Source organism: Copadichromis virginalis, linkage group LG23 (genome assembly GCF_057382275.1).
Source record: "Copadichromis virginalis isolate Kocher_CV1m ecotype Utaka linkage group LG23, C_Virginalis_male_GT1.1, whole genome shotgun sequence".
Taxonomy (NCBI): Eukaryota; Metazoa; Chordata; class Actinopteri; order Cichliformes; family Cichlidae; genus Copadichromis; species Copadichromis virginalis.
This window is the reverse complement of record NC_140639.1, coordinates 26660976-26681904: the sequence shown is the minus strand read 5'-3', so window position 1 is coordinate 26681904 and position 20929 is coordinate 26660976. Positions and strand designations below refer to the sequence as shown.

The 20929-nt window shown below is 39.9% G+C and overlaps 1 protein-coding gene across 1 annotated transcript; it reads right to left on the bottom strand.

The window, feature by feature from the left end:
* Window positions 1-457: 457 nt before the first annotated feature.
* On the bottom strand, window positions 458-13055 carry kynu (kynureninase). The gene is made up of 14 exons (XM_085448577.1): window positions 12974-13055; window positions 10934-11128; window positions 10730-10850; window positions 10572-10654; window positions 8462-8523; window positions 8275-8346; window positions 6091-6165; window positions 5659-5805; window positions 4361-4459; window positions 3097-3170; window positions 2749-2801; window positions 2418-2503; window positions 1330-1560; window positions 458-835 (listed from the first exon to the last, which is right to left on the bottom strand). Exons 2-14 carry the CDS (start codon window positions 11100-11102, stop codon window positions 701-703), a joined length of 1407 nt encoding a protein of 468 aa, XP_085304703.1. The 5' UTR covers window positions 11103-11128; window positions 12974-13055; the 3' UTR covers window positions 458-700.
* Between the last annotated feature and the right edge of the window lie 7874 nt (window positions 13056-20929).

The window sequence follows — 20929 nt, the reverse complement described above, 5'->3', positions numbered from 1 at the left end:
GTCTTTGGTTGATAACATGGTAACTGTGCCAACCTGCAGGTTGAAGAAGTATGTGAAGCACTGATGTACTACTGATGTACTAGTAGTCACAGTTAGAGTGTATCTCCTGTCAGAATCAGCTTTATTGGCTGAAAACCACAACGGCAATGGATAAAATTGCGAATTTGGGACTTTCCAAAGTAGTGGGTCGTGCTTTGGTGAGTACATCCATCTTTTATTTTACTGCAGCTAGTCATGTATTCAGTTACTGTTCATGCAAAAGCCCTGTGTCATATTACATTAATATAATTTATTAAATAATAAAAAATAATTTTCAAAAAAACAATAAGATTGCAAAAATTTGCAATAAGGCTTTAAGTACTGGTGTGTTAGGTAGGTATGCAAAACAAGCCATATTTTATGTGCAATTTCAAAGAGAGACCTAGAGAACAAAACAAAGACCAAGGGAACGTCAGGGTTCTCTCTCAATCTGAAGGCTGTTCTCAGCTTTATTTTAAACTGTCACCAAAAATATTTTACTTCTGAGAATTTATGACAAATATCTCTGCAACAGATAAAAAAAAGTTTAAAAATACAGTGAAGATAATGAGGCTCAAATGGTTCCAAAAGGCACAAAATGAGAGACCTGAGGCGTTTAAAGAAAGCATGATGCTTTACAACCTTCCTAATAACCATGAAAAAACACAGGAGTTTGTAGCAGTCAGTTCCTCTCCCAATCTTGCTTGCTGGCGGCCAGAGCCTCTCCCAGCGCTCTGATGAAGCGATGGACATCACTGAAGGAGTTGTACATTGGCACCGGAGCAACTCGCAGCACGGTGGGCTCCCTCATGTCACACTATGAGACAGGAAATGACAAAAGAGTTCAAAATTGTTCAGGTGGTCATTTTTTGAAGCACAAGGAATTAAAGTGCCAAAAACTGGAGCTCCTCCAATGGCCACTGTAGGCAAGTTACAAAAGCGAGCATGTCCCTATAGTTGTTTTTATGAAGTTAGTTGCTAAGATCCTCCACCAGTCTGTGCTCTGGTTTTAGTGAGTTAAATGCTAATGTTTTATTTGTATGTACTTGGCACTAATGATCAGGTATCGGTTTATAAAAACAAGCTGAATTCACAAACTTTGGACACTTCTGGCTCCAAAAAAGAAAACAAATACAAAACTGAACTGGCTAAGATGCCAAATACGTGACCAACCCCTTTTCTAAACTTTTGATGATAACAACACAGAACTTAAAAAGACAAAATTTACATTTGATGTTAAAATTAATTACATTCTTGTATTTTTACCTGATTAGGCTTGTACTAGAAACAGATATCGGGGTTTATACTCACAGCGACGCCCCTCTTCTCCAGCTCCTCGAAGACTCTTTTGATGGGAACAGAGAAGGAGAGCGAAAGCTGGCAGCCTCTCTGCTGAGGGTCCGACGGTGTGATGATGTGGACGTGAGGTTTGTGAGGCTGAGCCGGGTCCTTAGTGTAGTAGTGCTTAATCAGATACTCCAGGTAGCCCGTCAGTAGGAGGGACTTCTTGCGCAGAGCCTGCATGGTGGTCATGTTAAACACCTGGCAAGATTTAAATCGTGTATGAGGAAAGAAAATGAAAAATAGATGTTACTTCAGGCAAATGTTTTTTTTTTTCGTGTACAAGACTATGCTGATATATTAAGGAAGCCTGAAAACAGCATTTTTCCCTTCCATAAGACATGATTTTAGATTACTCTCTCAAATTTTAAAAAAGGAATTTTCTCAATTTTTCAGTTATTTCCATAAGTTTGAGCAATTAAGGCGAGATAATAACCCAAATTTTGAACTTATGTATGGCAAAAAATGCTTGTTTTCAGTGGCAGAAACAAGTTTCCATAATAAATAATAAACTGCTGAAATAAGCAAACACTAAATAACCATTAAATAGACATGTACAACAATTAAACAATGAAAGAGATGAATAATGAACACATATAGTTTTTTCAAGCTGTGTATTCAACTTGTAATCGACTACAGGCACTATTAGCATCACTGTTTGATAAACACTTACTTACAGATATGCATGACAACAATTCCAGTTACCCCAAAGTGTCAGTGCACTACATACATACATTACATACACGTAATGACAAAAACATACACATAACACTTGTAATGTTAATAACGGACATGTAACTTCAATAACCTGCACATAACACACATGTAATGTCAATGGTTTGCATATAATGTCCACAACATACGTGTAATTTCAATGGCGCGCATATATTGTACACGTAATATAGTTGTCGTTTTGAGATCATTTACTACACAAACTACATATAATTTGTAACGATTCACAATTCCCGAACACTAAATAGATGCTAATAATCCTTGAACCCTAGCAAGCTTATGAAATACGTTTCATTCAGGTTGATTAACATGTCTAGAAGGAGTACCTCCAGACTGGCCTGCAGTGGACAGACCAGCAGGATTGGTTGGTTCGACAGCCTGAAGCCGCTCACTCCAGGCTGCAGCTCCATCACTAAAAACAGAAGGAAAAAGTCAAGAACCCTTTCAAAGCTTCAGGATCCATTCAGTTCATTCAGAGCCTGAGAGGTGTGCTCTTTACACTCTAAACATAAAGGTCTCCAAATAGGCAGAACTGCAGGTGTAATGTTCACATGAGACCACAAGATGGAAGCAAATAGCAACTCTAAAAGCACACAGCAGGCTTGAGAGAGGTACTGAGGAGGCAGAGGTCAGTGAGGAATCTGTGATGAGTTTTACCGTTAGTCATCTGAAACCGAGACTTCAGGTCATGTCCCCACCATCCCATCAGCCTGAAGGACACGGGAACAGAGAGCTGTGTTACTTTATTTAATCCAATCTTTAATCCTATGTCTATTAACATATTTTGACTAATTTAAGAGAAAGATACTTGAGTTTGATATATTTTATCATTTGATATTAGTTTCACTATCCTAGATGTCCCACATCTGGCTGTGACTGACTCAAGGTGTCACTTGCCAGTGCTGTGACTGAACCAAGAGTGTCAAAATTAGGCCAAGGATATCTGGGATACCCTACCAACAAAAATCCCCACCAGCTAAAATGTCTGTGAGGAGTGTTTCTTACGTTGGTTTGATGGTATGTTTGTGTTTCTCATGGATAAACGCCCCAGCGAGACCACCAGCACCTGAGTTTATATACTGCAAACAAAAAAGCCACAGTCATCACAAAGCATTTCTCATTTATACTTTTATCTGATAATTGTACTGAAATCGCCTGCAGTTCATTAACAGGGCAGTTAGTGAGCAAGGTAGTCCTCAGTAAGCTGGAGTGAATGGTGATAAGGAGATAAGTATTTACCGCTGCCTTTATGATACATGAATAAAAAAGTCTGTGAAATTTGTCTGAAATTAAGATAATCTCGGACATTTTCACATGCCCCGTTCTGTCCTTTTAGGCTGTTCGCTCTGCTCTTACATCAATTTCTCTTTCAAACTGTCCTGGATTACATGTGAAGGATTATGGCAGTTAACAAGCAGTTTTCAGTTTAAATGATCCATAGTTTTCAGCGATGGCGCTAAGGTAGATGTAACATCACTGCTGCACAGAGATCAGAAAGTAGCACTACAGAAGTTATTGAATGGGAGATCAGCTGAATTACCTAAGGCTTTTGATCTTTAAAGGCCCCTTCCATTGGTTTTTGATAAAGACATCCCCCATGGTCATTCATAAACCAAAATAAATAAGTAATAAACTGTTAAATGACAGGTAGTTCCAGTTTTTTCAGTATCTGTTATAGAATTGCATGATTTCTTACTCTTGAGTTCAGAAAAATCTAACCCTGATAGGTTTGTGTGCTTAATTTCTCTCATGAGCTGCTTTGTGCATCCTGGCAAAACAAAGAAATATTCTGTATATTAACAACAAAACTTTGATTTTATAATAATTACATAATTACAGGACAGTGTGGACAATGAGACACCAGAAATTTTCTGTAATTCATTTCTTAAACTTTAAGCCCAAAGAGTCATGCTGCCACACTTCTTTCCTTTACTACAGCACCATTTCTTTATCAAATAGAAAAACAGATCTATTGTTGAAGTTCTTTTTCTTACATTAAAATATCTCAGGGATTAAATGGGAGTTTTGCTGGTCCGGCTCACTTGAGATCAAAGTGAACTGTATGTGAGCCACGATGTAAAATGAGTTTGACACCCTGGTATAAGCGTCTAAAATCGGAACTGGTTGTGTTGTCTCAACCTTTGCCAGAAAGAACATTAATATTCCTCAGAAAGGACATTTGTCCTACAGCTCCACAGAGTCTCATTCACTCTGGACTGTGTCTGGATGAAACAGTGAGCAGGACTTTAGAAGTCTCCTGTCAGCTGACCTTGTAGGAGCACCAGCAGGCGAAGTCGACACCCCAGTCGTGCAGTTCCAACTCGACGTTTCCTGCCGCGTGGGCGCAGTCGAAGCCGACATAACAGCCCTGACAGACAAACAGAGGACACAGTAACAACTTAATATACAGCACAAAGCAAAAGTCTCGAGAAGGCCCTGATTAATTTTTCTTTTGCTTCCAAGATAACAGACTTTCTTCACATTTTTGTAAGTGGTCTTGAGCAATAGCTTTCCAGGACTTCTAGAGACTTCTAAGTTTTCTTTGGACATTGACTCTTTCCACAATTCAAGGAAACATTTGGTCAGGCCGGAAAGTTTCACAACTGAAGAGTTGCATCAAAAAATATGGGATTTATTGCAAATAACACCAATATTTCATAAAATGATGGCGAGATGCGGTGAAAATTTGAGATGAAAATGGGTAAAAGATTTGGGTGTAAACACACAATTGGAAAAAGGGAATAGCGTTGTTGTTAACGTTGGTCAGTCAGAGTCACAGTGGGCAAAACTCACTCAGTTAAAAAATTGTGCATCAGTATTATTGTTGGCCCATCAAACTTCGCACAGTGGGTGTGATACCCACCAACTCTAGCTGGAAATGCAGATCTGCGATTGGTACTTTTCTCCATCTGTTCTGTTCTTTTGAACTTTTTTGGAAATAAATAATGAAAGCACCGGGAGAAATCATATACATGCTTCTTTATGTAAGTGTCAACTCTCATTTAAGTAATACAAGAAAATCGGAAAGTTCTGGTGACTGGAAGGCCTCATTGAAACATCATTAAAGACTTTTATCTGAGTATTTTTTGCTTACAGTGGTTTCTCTTTTTGCTAGGCCCCCCTTTGTTTTACAAGAAAATCTGTAGCTTTACTGTATAAAGAGCTAACATCTCCAAAATTTCAGGAGTAGTTAGTCATTATAAGACGTGTTTGTGAACTAATCAAGAATGTGGGATACTGTTTGTCCGTGATTTGGACAGCCCAGCGCGTGTTCCCGATGCAGGGGAAACAAACTCTGCCGGGGAGACCTACCTTGGCACTTGTGCAGGTAAAGCCAAAGGCAAGATATGCTTCACCATATTTTCAAGTCTTTGGCTTGGAAGGGAGTTGGTTTGGAAACATATTTGGCGATGCTTCATCTTCTGCTTTGCGTTTGTGTGGGAGCCCCGTCAAAAACTTGTTCATTGTGCTAGCAGTGTTCAAGCATTTTTTTTTTATTCATACTGCGCCCCCCAGTAATGTGCCCCCCACTTTGGGAACCACTGGGTTACAGTATCCTCTCCTCACCTTCCTCTGGCCAGCCTCAGTGATGCGGGCCATGTCGAACAGCTGGCCGGTGTAATACTGAACCCCGCTAAACATTACCACTGCGATAGAGTCGCCCTGCTTCTCGATCACCTCCAGGATGTCCTCGGTTTTCAGGGTCTCTTCTCCCTGAACACACAGAAAGTGCTCAGCATTGTCATTTAAACGGTGTTTAGTTTCTAACTGACACAGAGCTACAGACACGTTTGTTCATATAACAGCATGAAATGCACTCAATAGGTCGGCAACTGCTCTTCATCTTTGAAAGTTAAGATGCTGTGAAAGTTTTAGTAGTGATATGCTAACACGTGACGTGAAGTAGATGACCTGAGGATTTGCTTTGGGGAGGAAAACTATCCATCAATTGTTCCTCCATGGAGAAATTAGTTTAGATAAAAGTGTGCAGTGTGTTACCGGCTTGGGTGACAGCAACAGCATGCTGTCCTTAGGATCGAGTCCTCGCAGACGGATCTGCGACTCCACAGCGTACTGAGGAAAGAGATTCAAGAAGGACACTGAAGATTTAACCCTCCTGTTATATTGCAAGTCAAATTGAACCATTTTAAATTGTAAAAATCTAAAATAAATAGTTTAAAGTATTTTTTCAGTATGAAACTTCTTGTGCTTGGCTTCATAAAGGTAATCAACATATAAAATAAAAATTGTGCATTTTCACATATGTACAACCCATGTGTTACCCACATGTCCCAGGACAAGTGGGTAGGACAGGAACCTTTTACGGGCAGCATGTGATGCAAACACCAGCTATACACTGAACATGCAGGTTAACACTGGGAAGCTGGCTGGAAGAGCCCCAGAGAAGAATCATGTCACAAAGGTTGTGCTTGATATGGCACAAGGTCTCAGGGGCACAACATAACCTGTGACTACAACTTGGTTCAGGAGCTTCTAAAGAGAAAGCTCACAATGGTTAGAACAGTCCGAAAGAACAGAACTCTCTGCTGAGCTGCTGAAAACCAAGAACAGGGCCCCTCAGTCTTCCATATTTGCCTTCACAGACACTACAGCCCTGGTACCTTATTGCCACCAAAAGGGGAAAAAAGTTGTGCTCATGAGCACTTTGTACAAAAATGCTGAAATCAGCACACGAGAGGACCAGAAATGACTCTAGACTGCAGTGCCACCAAAGGGTGGGTTGACAACTTGGACAAAGTCACAGGGTCCTACAGCACCAAGTGAATGACTGCACGCTGGCCACTTGTCATCTTTTACAACATCGATGTATCAGCCTACAACACATTTGTCATTTGGGCGGAGATCTTTCCTGAGTGATGAAATGTCCCTCATGTGCTGTGTAGACACATGCACCTTGTTCATTTCCACCTATTAATTTTTGTGTATTTCTGGTTCTAAACACTGGATAGTGTTTACTATTGCAACATGTAACGACATGTCACTTGTGTGCTGTGGAGACTCACAGACACACACACTGTGTTCATATTGCTATCCCTTATTTTGTTCTTTTGTTTCTTTCTAGAGTTTACTTTCAGTACAAATCCTCTTGAGTCATTAGTCTTGATTTTAAGTCAGTTTGACCCAGAACAGAAGAGATGTCACATGTTACTTTCTCTACATCACTACATACAAAGAAAAAAAATGTAAATTATAAAACAAAATTTTAAAATAATCAATGTCATGTAAAACTATTGTGTTTTATATGCAGGTCTTTCTAATGTGCATTAAAAATGTTTTAAAATGCATTTTTTATGAAAAACAAGTGAATTACCCTCATTGAACCACGATCTGTGAGAGGTAAAAATAAACACCATTTACACCAATTATTGTTTGAAATGGTTAATAATGGAGTTAATAATCAGGTATAAACATAGTAAACATGCCCTGGGTCAAGTTGACCTACAAACAGTGTTCCTGAGAAACGAACATAACAGGGCGGTTAATGACCAACTTGAACTGAGGAGACAAGAGATTATTTACACTATAGACAAGTAAGAGAAACACTGAGTGCAGGAAAAGACTCCGTTTAAGCCCTTTTAGGACCCTTTAGGTCCAGTCTGCATGCAAAAGTATTGATGGGCAAGATACTGAACCCCAAGTTCCTCTCTGATGCATCCATTAGATTATGAATGTTAGATAGAAAACACCTAGCTGTAGAAAACATGTGCTGGTATGGCATATTGCATAAAGCACTTTGAGTAGAAAGTTGAGTGGAAAAGTGCTGTATGAGAACCAGTCCATATGTTCAACTATAAATAAAATATGGGTTTATGAGATTTGCAAATCCCTGCATTCTGTTTTTATTCATATTTTACACAGCTTTTTCAGAATTGGTATTGTACTTAACAAACATAGGGTCAAGGGTATCTCTAATGTACACTCTGGACAGATCTCAAAAACCTTCCTCCTTCAATTAATGTCAGTTCTTTGGGCTAGAAATGTTTCTCGAGTGTTAAAACTGGTGCGAAACACAAGATCAGACCCCAACTAATCATCCAGTGAAGTTTAATTTTTCTTTTGAGTTAGACAAAACTAGTAAAGCTGAATTCATGGATCAGGGAAAGAAAAATCCCCAAAGGGAGGATTTGAGAGAAAAATGTGATCATGTGTGGATGTACTCACGTGATCAGATGGAAAGGCCTTGTCCTCTAGAAGGATTTTGTGTCGAGTTTTAGTGGGTTTGTAGAAGGAAAGCTGCCGAATAATTGAAGGACATTACTGTTCAGTTTGAAAGTTGTTGAACTATGTGTGTTATGTTTGTATATCTCATCATTTAAATGGGGTGAAACAGTAAGTGATTGTATCATACCAGCAGAAGATGTAAATTTACTGTCAGACCATTCATCAGTGCCACTTCCTCAGTTTTAGCTCCTGTCAAAAACAAAAGAAGAAAGACAATATGAGTCATGTTCTTAATTAATATGTGAATGTTTGAGAAATTTCCCCAAGGCTTTCATTTCATTTCAGTAACAGCAGAAATGAGGAAATCCAGGTTATTTAAAGCATAGTAGCTTTTGTTGAAACCTTCAGTTCACAAAATGGTCAAACTATCCGGTCGTTAAGTGATGACGTGACAAATCCTACTTCCGGGCCTAAAGTAGTCTGCGTTTAATATGGCTTTTGTGTTGTTAACATGTTTAATGTTATGTATTTTCTTCTATTTAATCTCAAAAAGCTCCTAAAACAGTCAGTGATCACTGTTGACCTCCCTCGGCTTTTATTACGCTAATCATTTATTTAAGCTCAGTTTTTAAAACCTTAGGATGTAACTACAGCCCAGCCCATGCAGCAGTATATGAATGACTAACCTCGTATTGTGGATGGATTATCTCAGTTGTTCTCCTGGCTGAAGTTTGGTCCTTTTACAGCATCCTGCCATGCGATTACATTTGTTCCTGACCACCGAGAACACTCACGTTAACTTTTATCGAGTGGAAAAAAAGTTAGCTTGTTTATATTATGCTAACATAGCTGTGTCGCTAGCGGTCACATAGCACATCATTATATACCAGCTAGCCAAACTTCAGTAACCCTACAAACATCACTGCTGTTTAGTTTTCTGTCTTCATTTATGTTGGAAGTGAAAGCAGAGCTGTACGTTTTAATTTGTTTCCAAAACCCCGCAGTTAGGACATGCTATATTGTATTTAGATAGAAGCTAGCGAGCTAACTTCCTGCTAACTTCTAACTCCGTTAAATGTCATAAATTCCGTTTTCATGGATGCCTGGATGTTAAACTCAATTGTTACACCTGGTAGAGCAGAACGCTGATCATTTTATTAAAGATGAAAGACTTTAGACAGTTTTTCAACTCTCAGTAATGACATAGTGATCGTTTGATATATGGACCTGCAGCAAGTTTAGGCCCAGACACGGTTAGTGACGTCAGACTTAACGACCGGATAGTCATCTTTATCTGAAGGACTCAAATGATCACATGTATTCTTGTCATTGTCTTCCTCATCCAGAACTTGTGAATGAAATCACAGATGGACTTTGCACTCTTCAAAACAGGCCTGGATGGAAAAGTGCAGTGACTACCAGCTAAGGTAAATGGGACAGACTGTTTTAAAACTACAGCTGTGTGTGAGCATCACAGAAGAACACACAAATGTGAAACTCTAGATTGAACCACCCAACACTTAGCTCAAGTTAAAATGGAAGCTTTAGAAAACATTTTTATTAGGACCACTATGAGTATTTTCAGTGAAAAGGAGACTTATTTCCAACTAAAATCGTTGGAAATAACCATCTTTCCTTTGGCAGGTTCTGCTCTTGGACCTCTCAAGTCCTTTCAAAGACGCAGAAATGACTGTTGAACAAAACAGAGCAAATTGGGAAAAATAGTCGTGGGTGTAAAGCTACTTGCAGAAGAGCTCCAACGGTGGGCAGGCTAAAGCAGCTTAGGTCCTAGTCACACGGGCCTAGAGACTTGTCAGTGACCATCTTTGAAATCCCTGGTTGCTAGGAAAAAACGTTATTCCTCAGCTGTTTGCTGGCTGTTGCTGTGAAAGTATTTGCTAAAGCTGCAATCACACAGGCCTATAGACCAGTTTGTGAACCCCTGGTAACCACCAGTTGCTAGGGCAATATGTGTACCCCATGACCGTGGTAGCTTGCATGGATGATGGCAAGTTGTCTGCAAATTATGGTCTTCCATAATTTCCTTAGGGATTAACAAAGTACTCTGATTCTAAATTTACTCAACGGTATCAAAACTGTGAGAAGTGCAGTGCTAGAAAGTTCCCAAACTCCTTCAAAAACGCCAATTGCCTTTTGGGTTTTCTTAATCAGTCAACTGTTACAGCCATTGTCAGACTAGTTCAGGTGAGCCAAAATTTGCAGCTTTGGAAAACATCGTGTTCTCCAAAAATCCTGACCTACTTTAGAGGGACCAGCCAAGCGTCAGTGTTTCTTACCTACAACTTTGGCCATCAGTTCCTCAATGTTGTTTTCAGCCCATGCCCAAGGTCTCGCACCCATTGTGTGTCCATGGATAGCACTGTAAAAGAATACATCAATACATGCCACTGTGCCTCATCCTTTGGTTAAATATCAAATGTAAGCATTAACATACATCTTGGCCCACGTGTCCAGTTCCTCTTCCAGGTACTTCTTGACATTTTTAGGCTGCAGCCCCAACGAGTTGCCCGAAAAGTAGATGCAGTCCTTGGCACCATTGACCAGTGAGAGATCAGCTAAAGAAACATCAACAGAATTAAACAACTGCTAATAACAAATATTCTTCTCCATCAACCTTAATGAAACATTTTTCACTCACAAGGCGGCAGCTCTGTAATTTTCGGCACCAGAAATTCCTCCCTGAAGTGTCGCAGTTTGTCATGTTTATCGAAGTAAGCAGCCACTTCTGCAGAGGTTGGACTGCAGCCCAGAGAGTCAGACACTCGTTTCACAGTTTCGCTGGGAGTCGAGCCGTCAAACTCATCCATTGTGGAGGGATCGGTGGGCTGCTGACCTGCAGGAAAAGCATCAGTTAGGGAAGACATTTTATCTTTATTAGGAATAGGGTTGCAGTCTCTGGGTGCGTAGACTTCCAGATCTGTTTTTTAGGTGTTTACTGACATTGTCTGACCTTCCTCCCCTTAAAGCTAAAAGTCTGCCTTCAGGGTTTAATTTAAAATCCTCTGTGGTGGTGTTACAGATACATGTAAAGGAACAACAACAAAAAAAACAACAAAAACCCAAGTCTGGTGTTTCTGGTAGTTAAGCTCACATGTAGACAGACACTGTGTGATTCCTTGTTTGACCAAATGTCCCGAAAACAGCACTAACTCTAAGGGCAAGTTAAAGTTTAGTCACAGGTCTCTTAGTTTAACATCATCTGTGGTCTGAAATACACCCAAAGTAAACTTTAAGTGTTCTTAGCAGAACAGGTCGTTTGTTTTGTTTTTTCTTAGAGCTCATGTCAAAGGTCCAGGTGCAAACTTTAGGATTCGTCCACCTTTATAGGGGCTTATTATTAGCTACTCTTTAGAGTGGCTAGTAATAAAGGAATAAACTGTTTCAAGGGTCCTTTTTTTTTTTTTTTTAGATCTGATTGCTGTAGAATTGTGTAAAGATACAAATTAGTTTGGGTTGTCCTATAATCACAACACTGTTACTCTGGAAAGATTCATTATCCACATGGGATCATTTGTGTTGTAAAGGACATTTTCAGTCTTTCTTTTAAATCTCTTTCTCTGCATCATTTTAATATCATACGAACCCCAAACCTGTTCTGTTGAAATGTGAATGTTATGTTTTAGTCATAGGTCTGATTGGTTATTTACCTTTGTACACCTCTATATTCAATGCACATGCTACAAGTGACTGACGCTGGCCAAGGCAGGGCTGCTGGCATGCTGGATTCAATTCTGAGCTGTTCCTGCAGCCATTAGAGTACCGTCTCTGATCTGACTGCTCTTAGTGGAAATCTGACTGGACAGAGGCACTGAGATGAGGTGCTCCAACCTAGTGCCATTCTTGCAGCAGCACTCCACCCTGTCTGTACCTACCCCCACATATCCTCTGGATTCTGGGCATATCCAGACATTTCCCTGGCCTAAATTTAGCCCCAATATGTCTCCTATGGAACACAACGGGGTTATGCTGGGTTAATGTGTGACCACTGGCCAGTAATGGAGAGTCAACAGCAGATCAGGACAGAAGATCCATGCAAAGACTGGTGACTACTTGCACATCCACGAAGCAACCATATTAAATGTTGTATGTTCATATTTTAAAGTGTTGGTCTGTCAAATCAATTTAAAATACAAACTCGTATTTCCTTCTGTTTTTCTCTTTGTTTTCCTCTGTCTATAATCAACATCCATCAGCTGAATCACTAAGATCTTTTCAGAGGGCTTGTCTGCAATATCCTCCTAAGCTAACATAGACAGAGACTTTTGATCAAAGCTGAGATCATTAGGCTCCAAGAGTCCTCAAAAGAACAAACTAGACAATATATAGAAAGAAATTTAATTTTTGATTTTCCAGAGTTGGTTTCTTCATTTTTAAACCACAAATTTTTAAAAAACCTTTACCAGGATTTTTCTGTAACATGACATTCTGCAAGATTAGTACACCCAAACACCTTTAAAATGTTTTGTTTCACACTGTCTAAGCACAAGGCAGCTTCCTTTTAATATGCCTGATAAGTCTCTGCGTTCCTTATCAATAACACTGCAGTTCTTTTACAATTAAACACTGAGTTTAGAGGCTTTTCTGCTGACAATTGTTCTTGTTAAAGCATTGCATGCCTCATTATTTATTCATTCTGCTGTAAAGTGGAAGTTTTCGAGCTCTGAAAGCTGTAACTCACAGTTGGATCAGTTGGTCTGCAGATGAGCTTCCTCTATGCATTCAGCAGTCAGACTGAGTGAATCGTGTCCTCTGCAAACGCTCTTTGAGCTCTTTGTTTGCACTATCAGGTTAATCATTGTTTTCATGAACTATGACACATACTCAAACACGCTCTTTAATATCCTGTCATAAGTTCGCCTGTGCGCACACACACAAGGCAGAGCAGGAAAGACTTCCTCATTTTGTGGTTTCTGTTTCATGTATGAAAATGGAACAAACTTACAGAGCGAAGTTCCACGTGAAAACAGAGCTGGCCATGTGATCAAAAGACGTTATTCTGTAGCTGCATCAGTGTCCGCTCTTCTGCTTTGAGACTTTCCAACGGATGCTAAGCCAGGCTGTGTGAGGATTTACTCCCATCCAGCGCCGGAATCAAACTGTAAACATTCCTTTATTGATTTTGTGTCCATGCAAAAAAAGATTTTTTTTTTATTTCTTCCTTCAGCATGCTCTCAAACTGCTGATTTATACAAGTATAAACACCACCAAGTTTGACTTGAGTTGCACGGTGATGAGCTGGAGGCTGTCATTCCTTTTCTTTCAGGCTTCTGCCATTTGTCCACTAGATGGCAGCAAATCATTATTAACAATATGTCCCATGTCTGGTCCATTCCCTTCAAACTCTGACAGTGGTGAAAGTTTAGTCACAGGTCACTTAGTTTGGCTACAGCAGCGTCCTTCACAGCCACTGTATTCAAATATGGTGGAGCAACGTGGCTGCTTCCACAAAGTGCAAACCTGCTCCTGTGTATTATTCATACATTGATTATAAGTATTATGAGAACTCAGTTGTTGGGAGACATCATTAAACATTAATCTGTGTGTATATCTGAGTACAGAATTACTGACTGTACCTTTAAGATGCCATAAACCATTTTTAAAAAGTGTGTGTGTGTGTGTGTGTGTGTGTGTGTGTGTGTGTGTGTGTGTGTGTGTGTGTGTGTGTGTGTGTGAGTTCAAAACTTCTGCTTTTCTTTATGCTGCCTCAGGCCAATGTTGTGCAGTGTTGGGAATTTTTCCAAACATGCTTGCTACCACTGTTTTTGAATGTTATCGCGTGCATGTAAAAACTATAAACTCTTTTAAAGTTTTATTGGTTTTAACGAATTTTGATAGAATAAAATGGACACAAGATTTTTGTCTGGGAGAAAGGAGCAGACAAATCCCCTCTGAAAGTGAGGACAGTGAGCAGAAGTGAAAAAGCAATCAGGGTTTTAATTACTGATTCTCTGGCTTTGTTAACTAAATCAAATCCGTTGACTGATTTTCTGTAACAGACATTCTGCCAGCATGTTCAGAAGTCTTTCAAATGATAGATTCATTGAGCAGAAGGAGTTTTTTAAACATCTCTTATAGGCACTACACTAGTCAAAGTCACCTTGCAGTGGCCCGTGTGTCACAGGAAGGGTGCTGGCTGGACAACACTAAGTCATGTTTTAAAGGTGTTAAGTTGTACACCTCTGTTTCACTGCAAGACGCAACTTTATTCTTGAATCAAATCCAACATGTGAAGATGTTTGAGGTGGGTTTTTCCTTTTCACCTAACAATCAGTTGGTACTTTTAGAAGATTTTATGATTTTGTACACCTTGTCAATACTGGCGTGAATTTTCCGTCAGAACTGTTTTAATTCTTCATTATAGATTCAATGAGGTGCTGGAAAACACTTTAGAGATTTTGTCTCTAATTATGTGATGACATTACAAAGTTGCTGCATATTTGTCAGCTGCACATCAATCATATGAATCTCCTTTTCCACTCCCAGATGTGCTGTATTGGATTGAGATCTGGTGACTGTGGAGTACAGGAAGCAGCCATCAGAAGATGGGTACACTGTAGTCACAAAGGTATTGACATGCCCCTTCTGAGCCTGGCTCTACTGGAGGTTTCCTCCTGTTAAAAGGGAAAAAGGGTCTGAACTGTTGATGCAAGGCAGGATGGATCTATGCTTTCATGTTGTTTACATCAGCGGTCCCCAACCTTTTTTGCGCCACAGACCGGTTTAATGTCAGACAATATTTTTCACGGACTGGCCTTTAAGGTGTTGCAGATAAATACAACAAAATAAAATGATACGACCAAGAAAAAACCTGTGGTGTTTTGTAAATATAATAATAAACACGAATTCACTGTGTAATTGTGTAACTTTATTAGCAGCGTCCTCCTGAAATGTGCCAACAACAATGAGAGTAACATCCTCCTCTCTGTCCCTTAATGCGCTCTGGTCGCTATGGTAATGCGTAAATATTTCTTGCAAAACAAGACACACAACTACAACACGGGAAAAGACCCAGGGAAACTGAGTTAACGATAAAAACCCTGAAAACCATACATTTCACAACCGAGCCCCAACTCTCGTAGGCCGGTACCAAACGACTCACGGACCGGTACTGCTCCATGCCCCAGGGGTTGGGGACCACTGATTTACACCAAATTCTGACCTACCACACAAATATTACACCAGAAATCAAGACTCATTAGGCGAGGCAACGCTTTTCAATCTTCTATTATCCAGTTTTGGTCAGCCTGTGTGAATTATAGCCTCAATTTCCTGTTTTTAGCTGACAGGAGTGGCACCCAGCTTGCTCTTCTGCTGTTATTGAGATGCTCTTCTGCGCTGGTTTTAACAAGTGTTATTTAAGTTACCTGTTATTTAAGCAGTCTAGCCATTCTCCTCCAACATATCCAAGGCAATTTCTCCCACAGAACTGCTGTTCACTGGGTAGGTTCTCTCTTTCAGATCATTCCCTGTAAACTCTGGAGATAGCTGTATGGGAAAATTCCAGCAGATCAGTAGTTTCTGAAATACTCAGACCAACAACCATGACACGGTCAAAGTCACCTAAATCACTTAACATTGTATCCTTGAAAATCTGTTACAATCTCTTGGCGGCTTAAAAATCACATCAGTTCAACTCAGACAACACCTATCTCAAGCTGATTGACCTCTGACCTGAGATGCTGAACAATAACTTTCTAGTTGTGATCGTTTCCCCCAGCGCTACAATGAAACGCTTTAGAAAACGAGCTCCTCATTTGTGTTTCCCACAAGGGCTGGAGGCAATAATTGCCAATTAGCTTGTCGTAACTCCTCTAACAGATGTAAACAAAGCAATCAGTGATCACATTTTCCTCTCACTGCGCTCTTAAAAATGATGTAAAGCTTTTGATTCTTTCCCCAACAGAAAAGATGTAATCTGGTGTGAAAAACATGCCATGTTTAGAAGTAGCCAAGCTTGAGTTTATAAAAGTCAGACTAGCAGACATGTCGAGAATGACTCACGTTTTTTTAAGAGTGCAAAAGCGGTATGGTTGCAAGATGTTTGGGAGCACTGTAGCTCCAGACAGGCCTCCAGTATGTTCTTCCCTTGTTTTTCTCACAGTAAAAGAGGATTTGTGACATCTGGAAGTGCTCAGGAGGCAGGAGCTCGAATCCCCCCGCTCTTGTCCTTTCTCAGGGCACAAACATCAAAGGAGGCGGCAGATAATGTTTTCTAACCCGCCAGGAGTTAGCCACCACCGGTCTGCAGTCTAATTTGGATGAAATGTCTCCAGGACAGGTGTGAAAAAGATGACTTACCAAACAAAAACTGTGTACAGTATGTTTGACAACATGCTGTACACAGTGATATTACTGGTACTTTAAATGTACTTATGTCCTATCTTGTTTTAAAAATACATAAAGACCTGTAAAAAAATGCCTATAACAGAATTTGAAGAAAGCACTGAGACGTCTTCATGTCTAAAACATCTACGTGCTGCAAATTAGTGCCAGGCTGCACTTTTATGCAATACCAATTTCTGCCACAAGATGGTGCAGCGACTTACTGTTGTATTTATTTAATCAGGCAAGTCGCTGGAAGGCGAAAGAAAACATCAACTGGTCGTACTATGGAAGATTTTTTTGGGCACTGGAAAAAAAAAGTCATCCATAGCTCAGAATTTCAAATTAATGAGTCAAAATTTCGACTTATTGCCACCAATCAGATGAATAAATGTATATTATTTCCTTTTTTTTTTTATATATATATATTATATTATTTCCTTGTTACCTGAAAGCAGAAGGCGGAAGGATTCAACTGTTCAACAGTTTAGCATTCAATACATCTCGACAAACATGCTGGTAAAATGCTGCCCCCTGGTGGATGTTAATGTATTTTGCCATAAGCATTAAAATATTGAAAACACCTGTTTGGGCACATTGTGACGTTAAATGTATTTTTCGAGTTTCTTTGTCTTTTTTCTTCTTTAAATTGGCGTCACACAAATGAGGCAGGATAAACAGAAAATAACAGGCAGAAAGACCTCAACAAATTTCCTCTTAAAGCAGGTTTTGTGTTGAAGGAACATTGTTGGGTTGAATCTCAGCAACCATTTTTAAAAGGTTACTAAGTTAAATGTAATACTTCACTGCTGCAGCACCATATATCAAATAATACGTTCTTTCGCCATCTACACAGAGACACAAATTATACAGTTTTCACAATGTTTCTGCTACAAACATCCACCCCTGTGAGTCTGAAAGCTAAAGATCTGAGATTCTCTCACAGAGCTGAAGTCTCAATGAAAGGGGGACTGCAGAACACCTGCTGCTCCTCTCAGCTCTTTGATTTAGTGGAAAGGTATGTCGTTCTGTCTCCACGGGCTCCAGCACCTGATATTTACTCTAAACTCAGGAGGGCAACCTTCTATGTTTCTGCTCTCCGGGTTCATGCTTCCCCCCCGCGGCGAAATCATCTCAGTCACAAACTGTTTTTAGTCACATGAAGAGATAATGAACAGAGGCTTTCCAATGGCTGCTATTCAGAAGGGCTTTCCTATCATGTGGCACACCAGAAGAAGTTGAAGGCTTTTCCCACATAATTCAATCCCTTTCGTCTGATATGTGTTTATGGGAAAGAGAATGAAGAAAATACTAAGTAAAAAGAGAATCCGAGAGAGTCTAGGGGTTTCAGAATAACGTAATTCAGTGCATGAGCTCCACATCCACAGATGCAAAGGTAAAACTCAAAACAAAGAAAGAAAAGAAAAAGAATCCAGGAAAGTCACCAACTTCTCTGAGTGTTTCCTACATTCAAATAAAGAGCCTTCCAACAAAGGAAAATCACCAGCAATGATTAGGATTTTTTTTTTCTTATATTTTATTTAAAACAATTATTTACACAATTTACTCAGGCATAAAATACAAATTTATGTATTTTGATTTTTTAAATGGTTTAGTTAGTTACATTGTGACTACTTTGCTTGCCATAAGACTGTCCGCCGTAAATTTCATGAAACTACTTTCTAAGATGTAGAGGAACTGTGACGTGTCTGACGCCTATGAAGTAAAAGTTCCACCTTTTGAAAGTTGTTGATTTCACACTTTTTCAAGATGCATTAGTTCAAAATCCGAATAAAGAGTGTTTCCTCGGTATGCAACAATAGACCAGGCTTTCCTTACAGACAGCATGGTGATACAGCTTATCCAATGAAGTTCGTTGGTGACCAAAAATCTTTCTGGTACTTCTGACAATCCTGTTGAGAACTGCCTGTTTGTTCCTAATCGCCACAGTCAGGTTACCATAGGAGACTGGGATTTTAAATGCTTTCAGTCAAGCCGAGTTAAACTCTTTCCAAAACGTTGTGGGTAACTCCAGAGCCTCTAAACGTCCTGATAAGAAATGATCTCTGATTCGTTTTCTTGTTGAAGGAATCAGTGTTATCCATAATCTGTGGCATCTACCAGCGAACTCCAAAACTTTGGAAATACAAATTTTTCCCTAGCGACCAAACGTTGCTAAGAGGTTGCCAAACTGTCTCTAGACCTGCATGACTGGTCTAAGCTAACATTGAGTTGTTAGCTGTAAACTCTATGCAGACTAGGATTGCTTTGGTATGAACGTCAACGGACGATCTGATATCCTCGTGTTGGCGTTGTTCCCACATCATCATAATTAATGTTTTTCCAGGGTCCACATTACAAGTGACCAATCACCTTCTTGTGACGTCATACTTTTGCGACTTCGAAAAATACCCGCCTTCAGAAACAAATGTTCTTCGAGAAACCGCCTTTTGTCCGCCGATCCAGCAGTTTGAATTCCACTCAAGATACTTTTCTTTAATAAACGGTAAGCATTATACATATATTTTCCTTGAAATGGCTGAAATGGATAGCTGTTTGTTTGCTAGTGATAGGCTACTTGCGAACCAGTGTTCTCCAGACAGAATTGCATGTCAATGTATTATGATATATAATAAATGTACAGGTGAATATAGCTGTCATAAAAATGTTGTCAGGCAAAAATGCAGTAGCTTCCCTGATCATTTTACAAACATAAGTGAATAGAATTTGAACTAAAAGGCCTAGACTAATGGTTGTGTGCTGAATCTATGAATCAAAATATCACCTGGAAACGTAATTAACTGGGACACCGCGTAAATGTCGTCCCTGGGACAACAATTACACGATGGCCCAGGACAAATTTGTTAATTTCTGGATTACTGTTAATCTCCATGGAATCAAGAACTCATGTCCAGTTTCACAGCTGTGGACCAGTTAATTATGTTTCCAGGTGATATTTTGATTCATAGATTCAGCACGCAACCATTAGTCTAGCCCTTTTAGTTCAAATTCTATTCACTTATGTTTGTAAAATGATCAGGGAAGCTACTGCAATTTTGCCTGACCCAACCCCTGCGCCACGAAACACCAAAAAAGTTGGGGAACGCTGGTCTAGAGAACACTGGTTAGCTAATGCTGTCGTCAAGTAGCCTATCACTAGCAAACAAACAGCAAGCCAAGTGAGGAACATATGTATAATGCTTACCGTTTAAAAACTATCCTAAAAGGACTTCAAATTCGGCGGACAGGCGGCGGTTTCTCGCAAGTGAAGTGGAGCGCTGGATTGACAGACAGAGGCGGGCACAAGTGAAGAAAATTTGTTTTAAGGTCGAGAAGTCGCAGAAGTATGACGTCACAAGAAGGTGATTGGTCACTTGCAATGTTGAACCTGGAACAACATTTATTATCATGATGTGGGAACAACGCCAACAGGAGGATCGTCCGTAAGTCAACCCCAAAGACCCACTCTGAGCCAGGAAACCCCTTATTTAGGTGGACTGAGCTGATTGCTGTGAAGTGGGAAACTAATAAGACGAGAGGGATGATCTGACTTGTCATCAGGTCACACTTCAAAGCTACCGTCCATGTTGGTATGTGGGTGTGTCATTAGCGCGCATGCCAGACGTAACATGCACATCTGCGAAGGCACCATTAAAGCTGAACGACACTTATCCAGGTTTGAAGCAATATGCGCCGTCATCCTGAGGTTTTGTTTTTTAACAGAAGGTCTTTCTTAGTCCAGCATATTTCCTGCCAAACCTCTTGCAGTCCAGACTCAGGGAACAATGTAAACATTGCAAAACAAGAAACATGACAAAACAGGTCCTAAAATCTGATATCAATTAAGAATGAGAAAACATTTTGGGGCTCTCATGTGCCCCCTGTGCCAACAGTTTTGAAGCATTTGCTTGGATATATGCTTCTAAATCAGTGCATTCTTTGTTTATCTGCAGTGTCCCAACCGATGCTAACAACCTATGAGTTATGAGTAACTCTGTTCATTTCTCGTGCATCATTTTATAATCCTGTTCCTCTAAAGTAAAGCCTGACTGGACGTTCACTTCCTCCGCAGCTTCACTCGTGCTCTCACTGCATGCGCTGAGTACATACAGCTGCACAGGAGCGCACATATGCACTGCAGTTACACAGTGTGCGCGGTCTGCTGCAGAGATATTGTCTCTGCGAAAATTTGTGATGTTTTTGCTCAAAAATGCGTGTTTATTTCATTCATGTGCAGAAAGCGGCAAAACACATAAAATGGGATTTAAAGACTTAAAAGTAATTGCGCTGTGGTTGAGGAGGGGAACGTTAC

Coding starts and splice junctions, on each gene's coding strand:
- kynu (XM_085448577.1), bottom strand. CDS start 11,102: ATGGATGAGTTTGACGGCTCGACTCCCAGCGAAACTGTGAAACGAGTG. Junction 10,655..10,729: donor CTGGACACGTGGGCCAAGAT/GTATGTTAATGC, acceptor ATTCTTTTACAG/TGCTATCCATGGACACACAA. Junction 5,806..6,090: donor TGTTGCTGTCACCCAAGCCG/GTAACACACTGC, acceptor CTGTGTGTTCAG/GGAGAAGAGACCCTGAAAAC.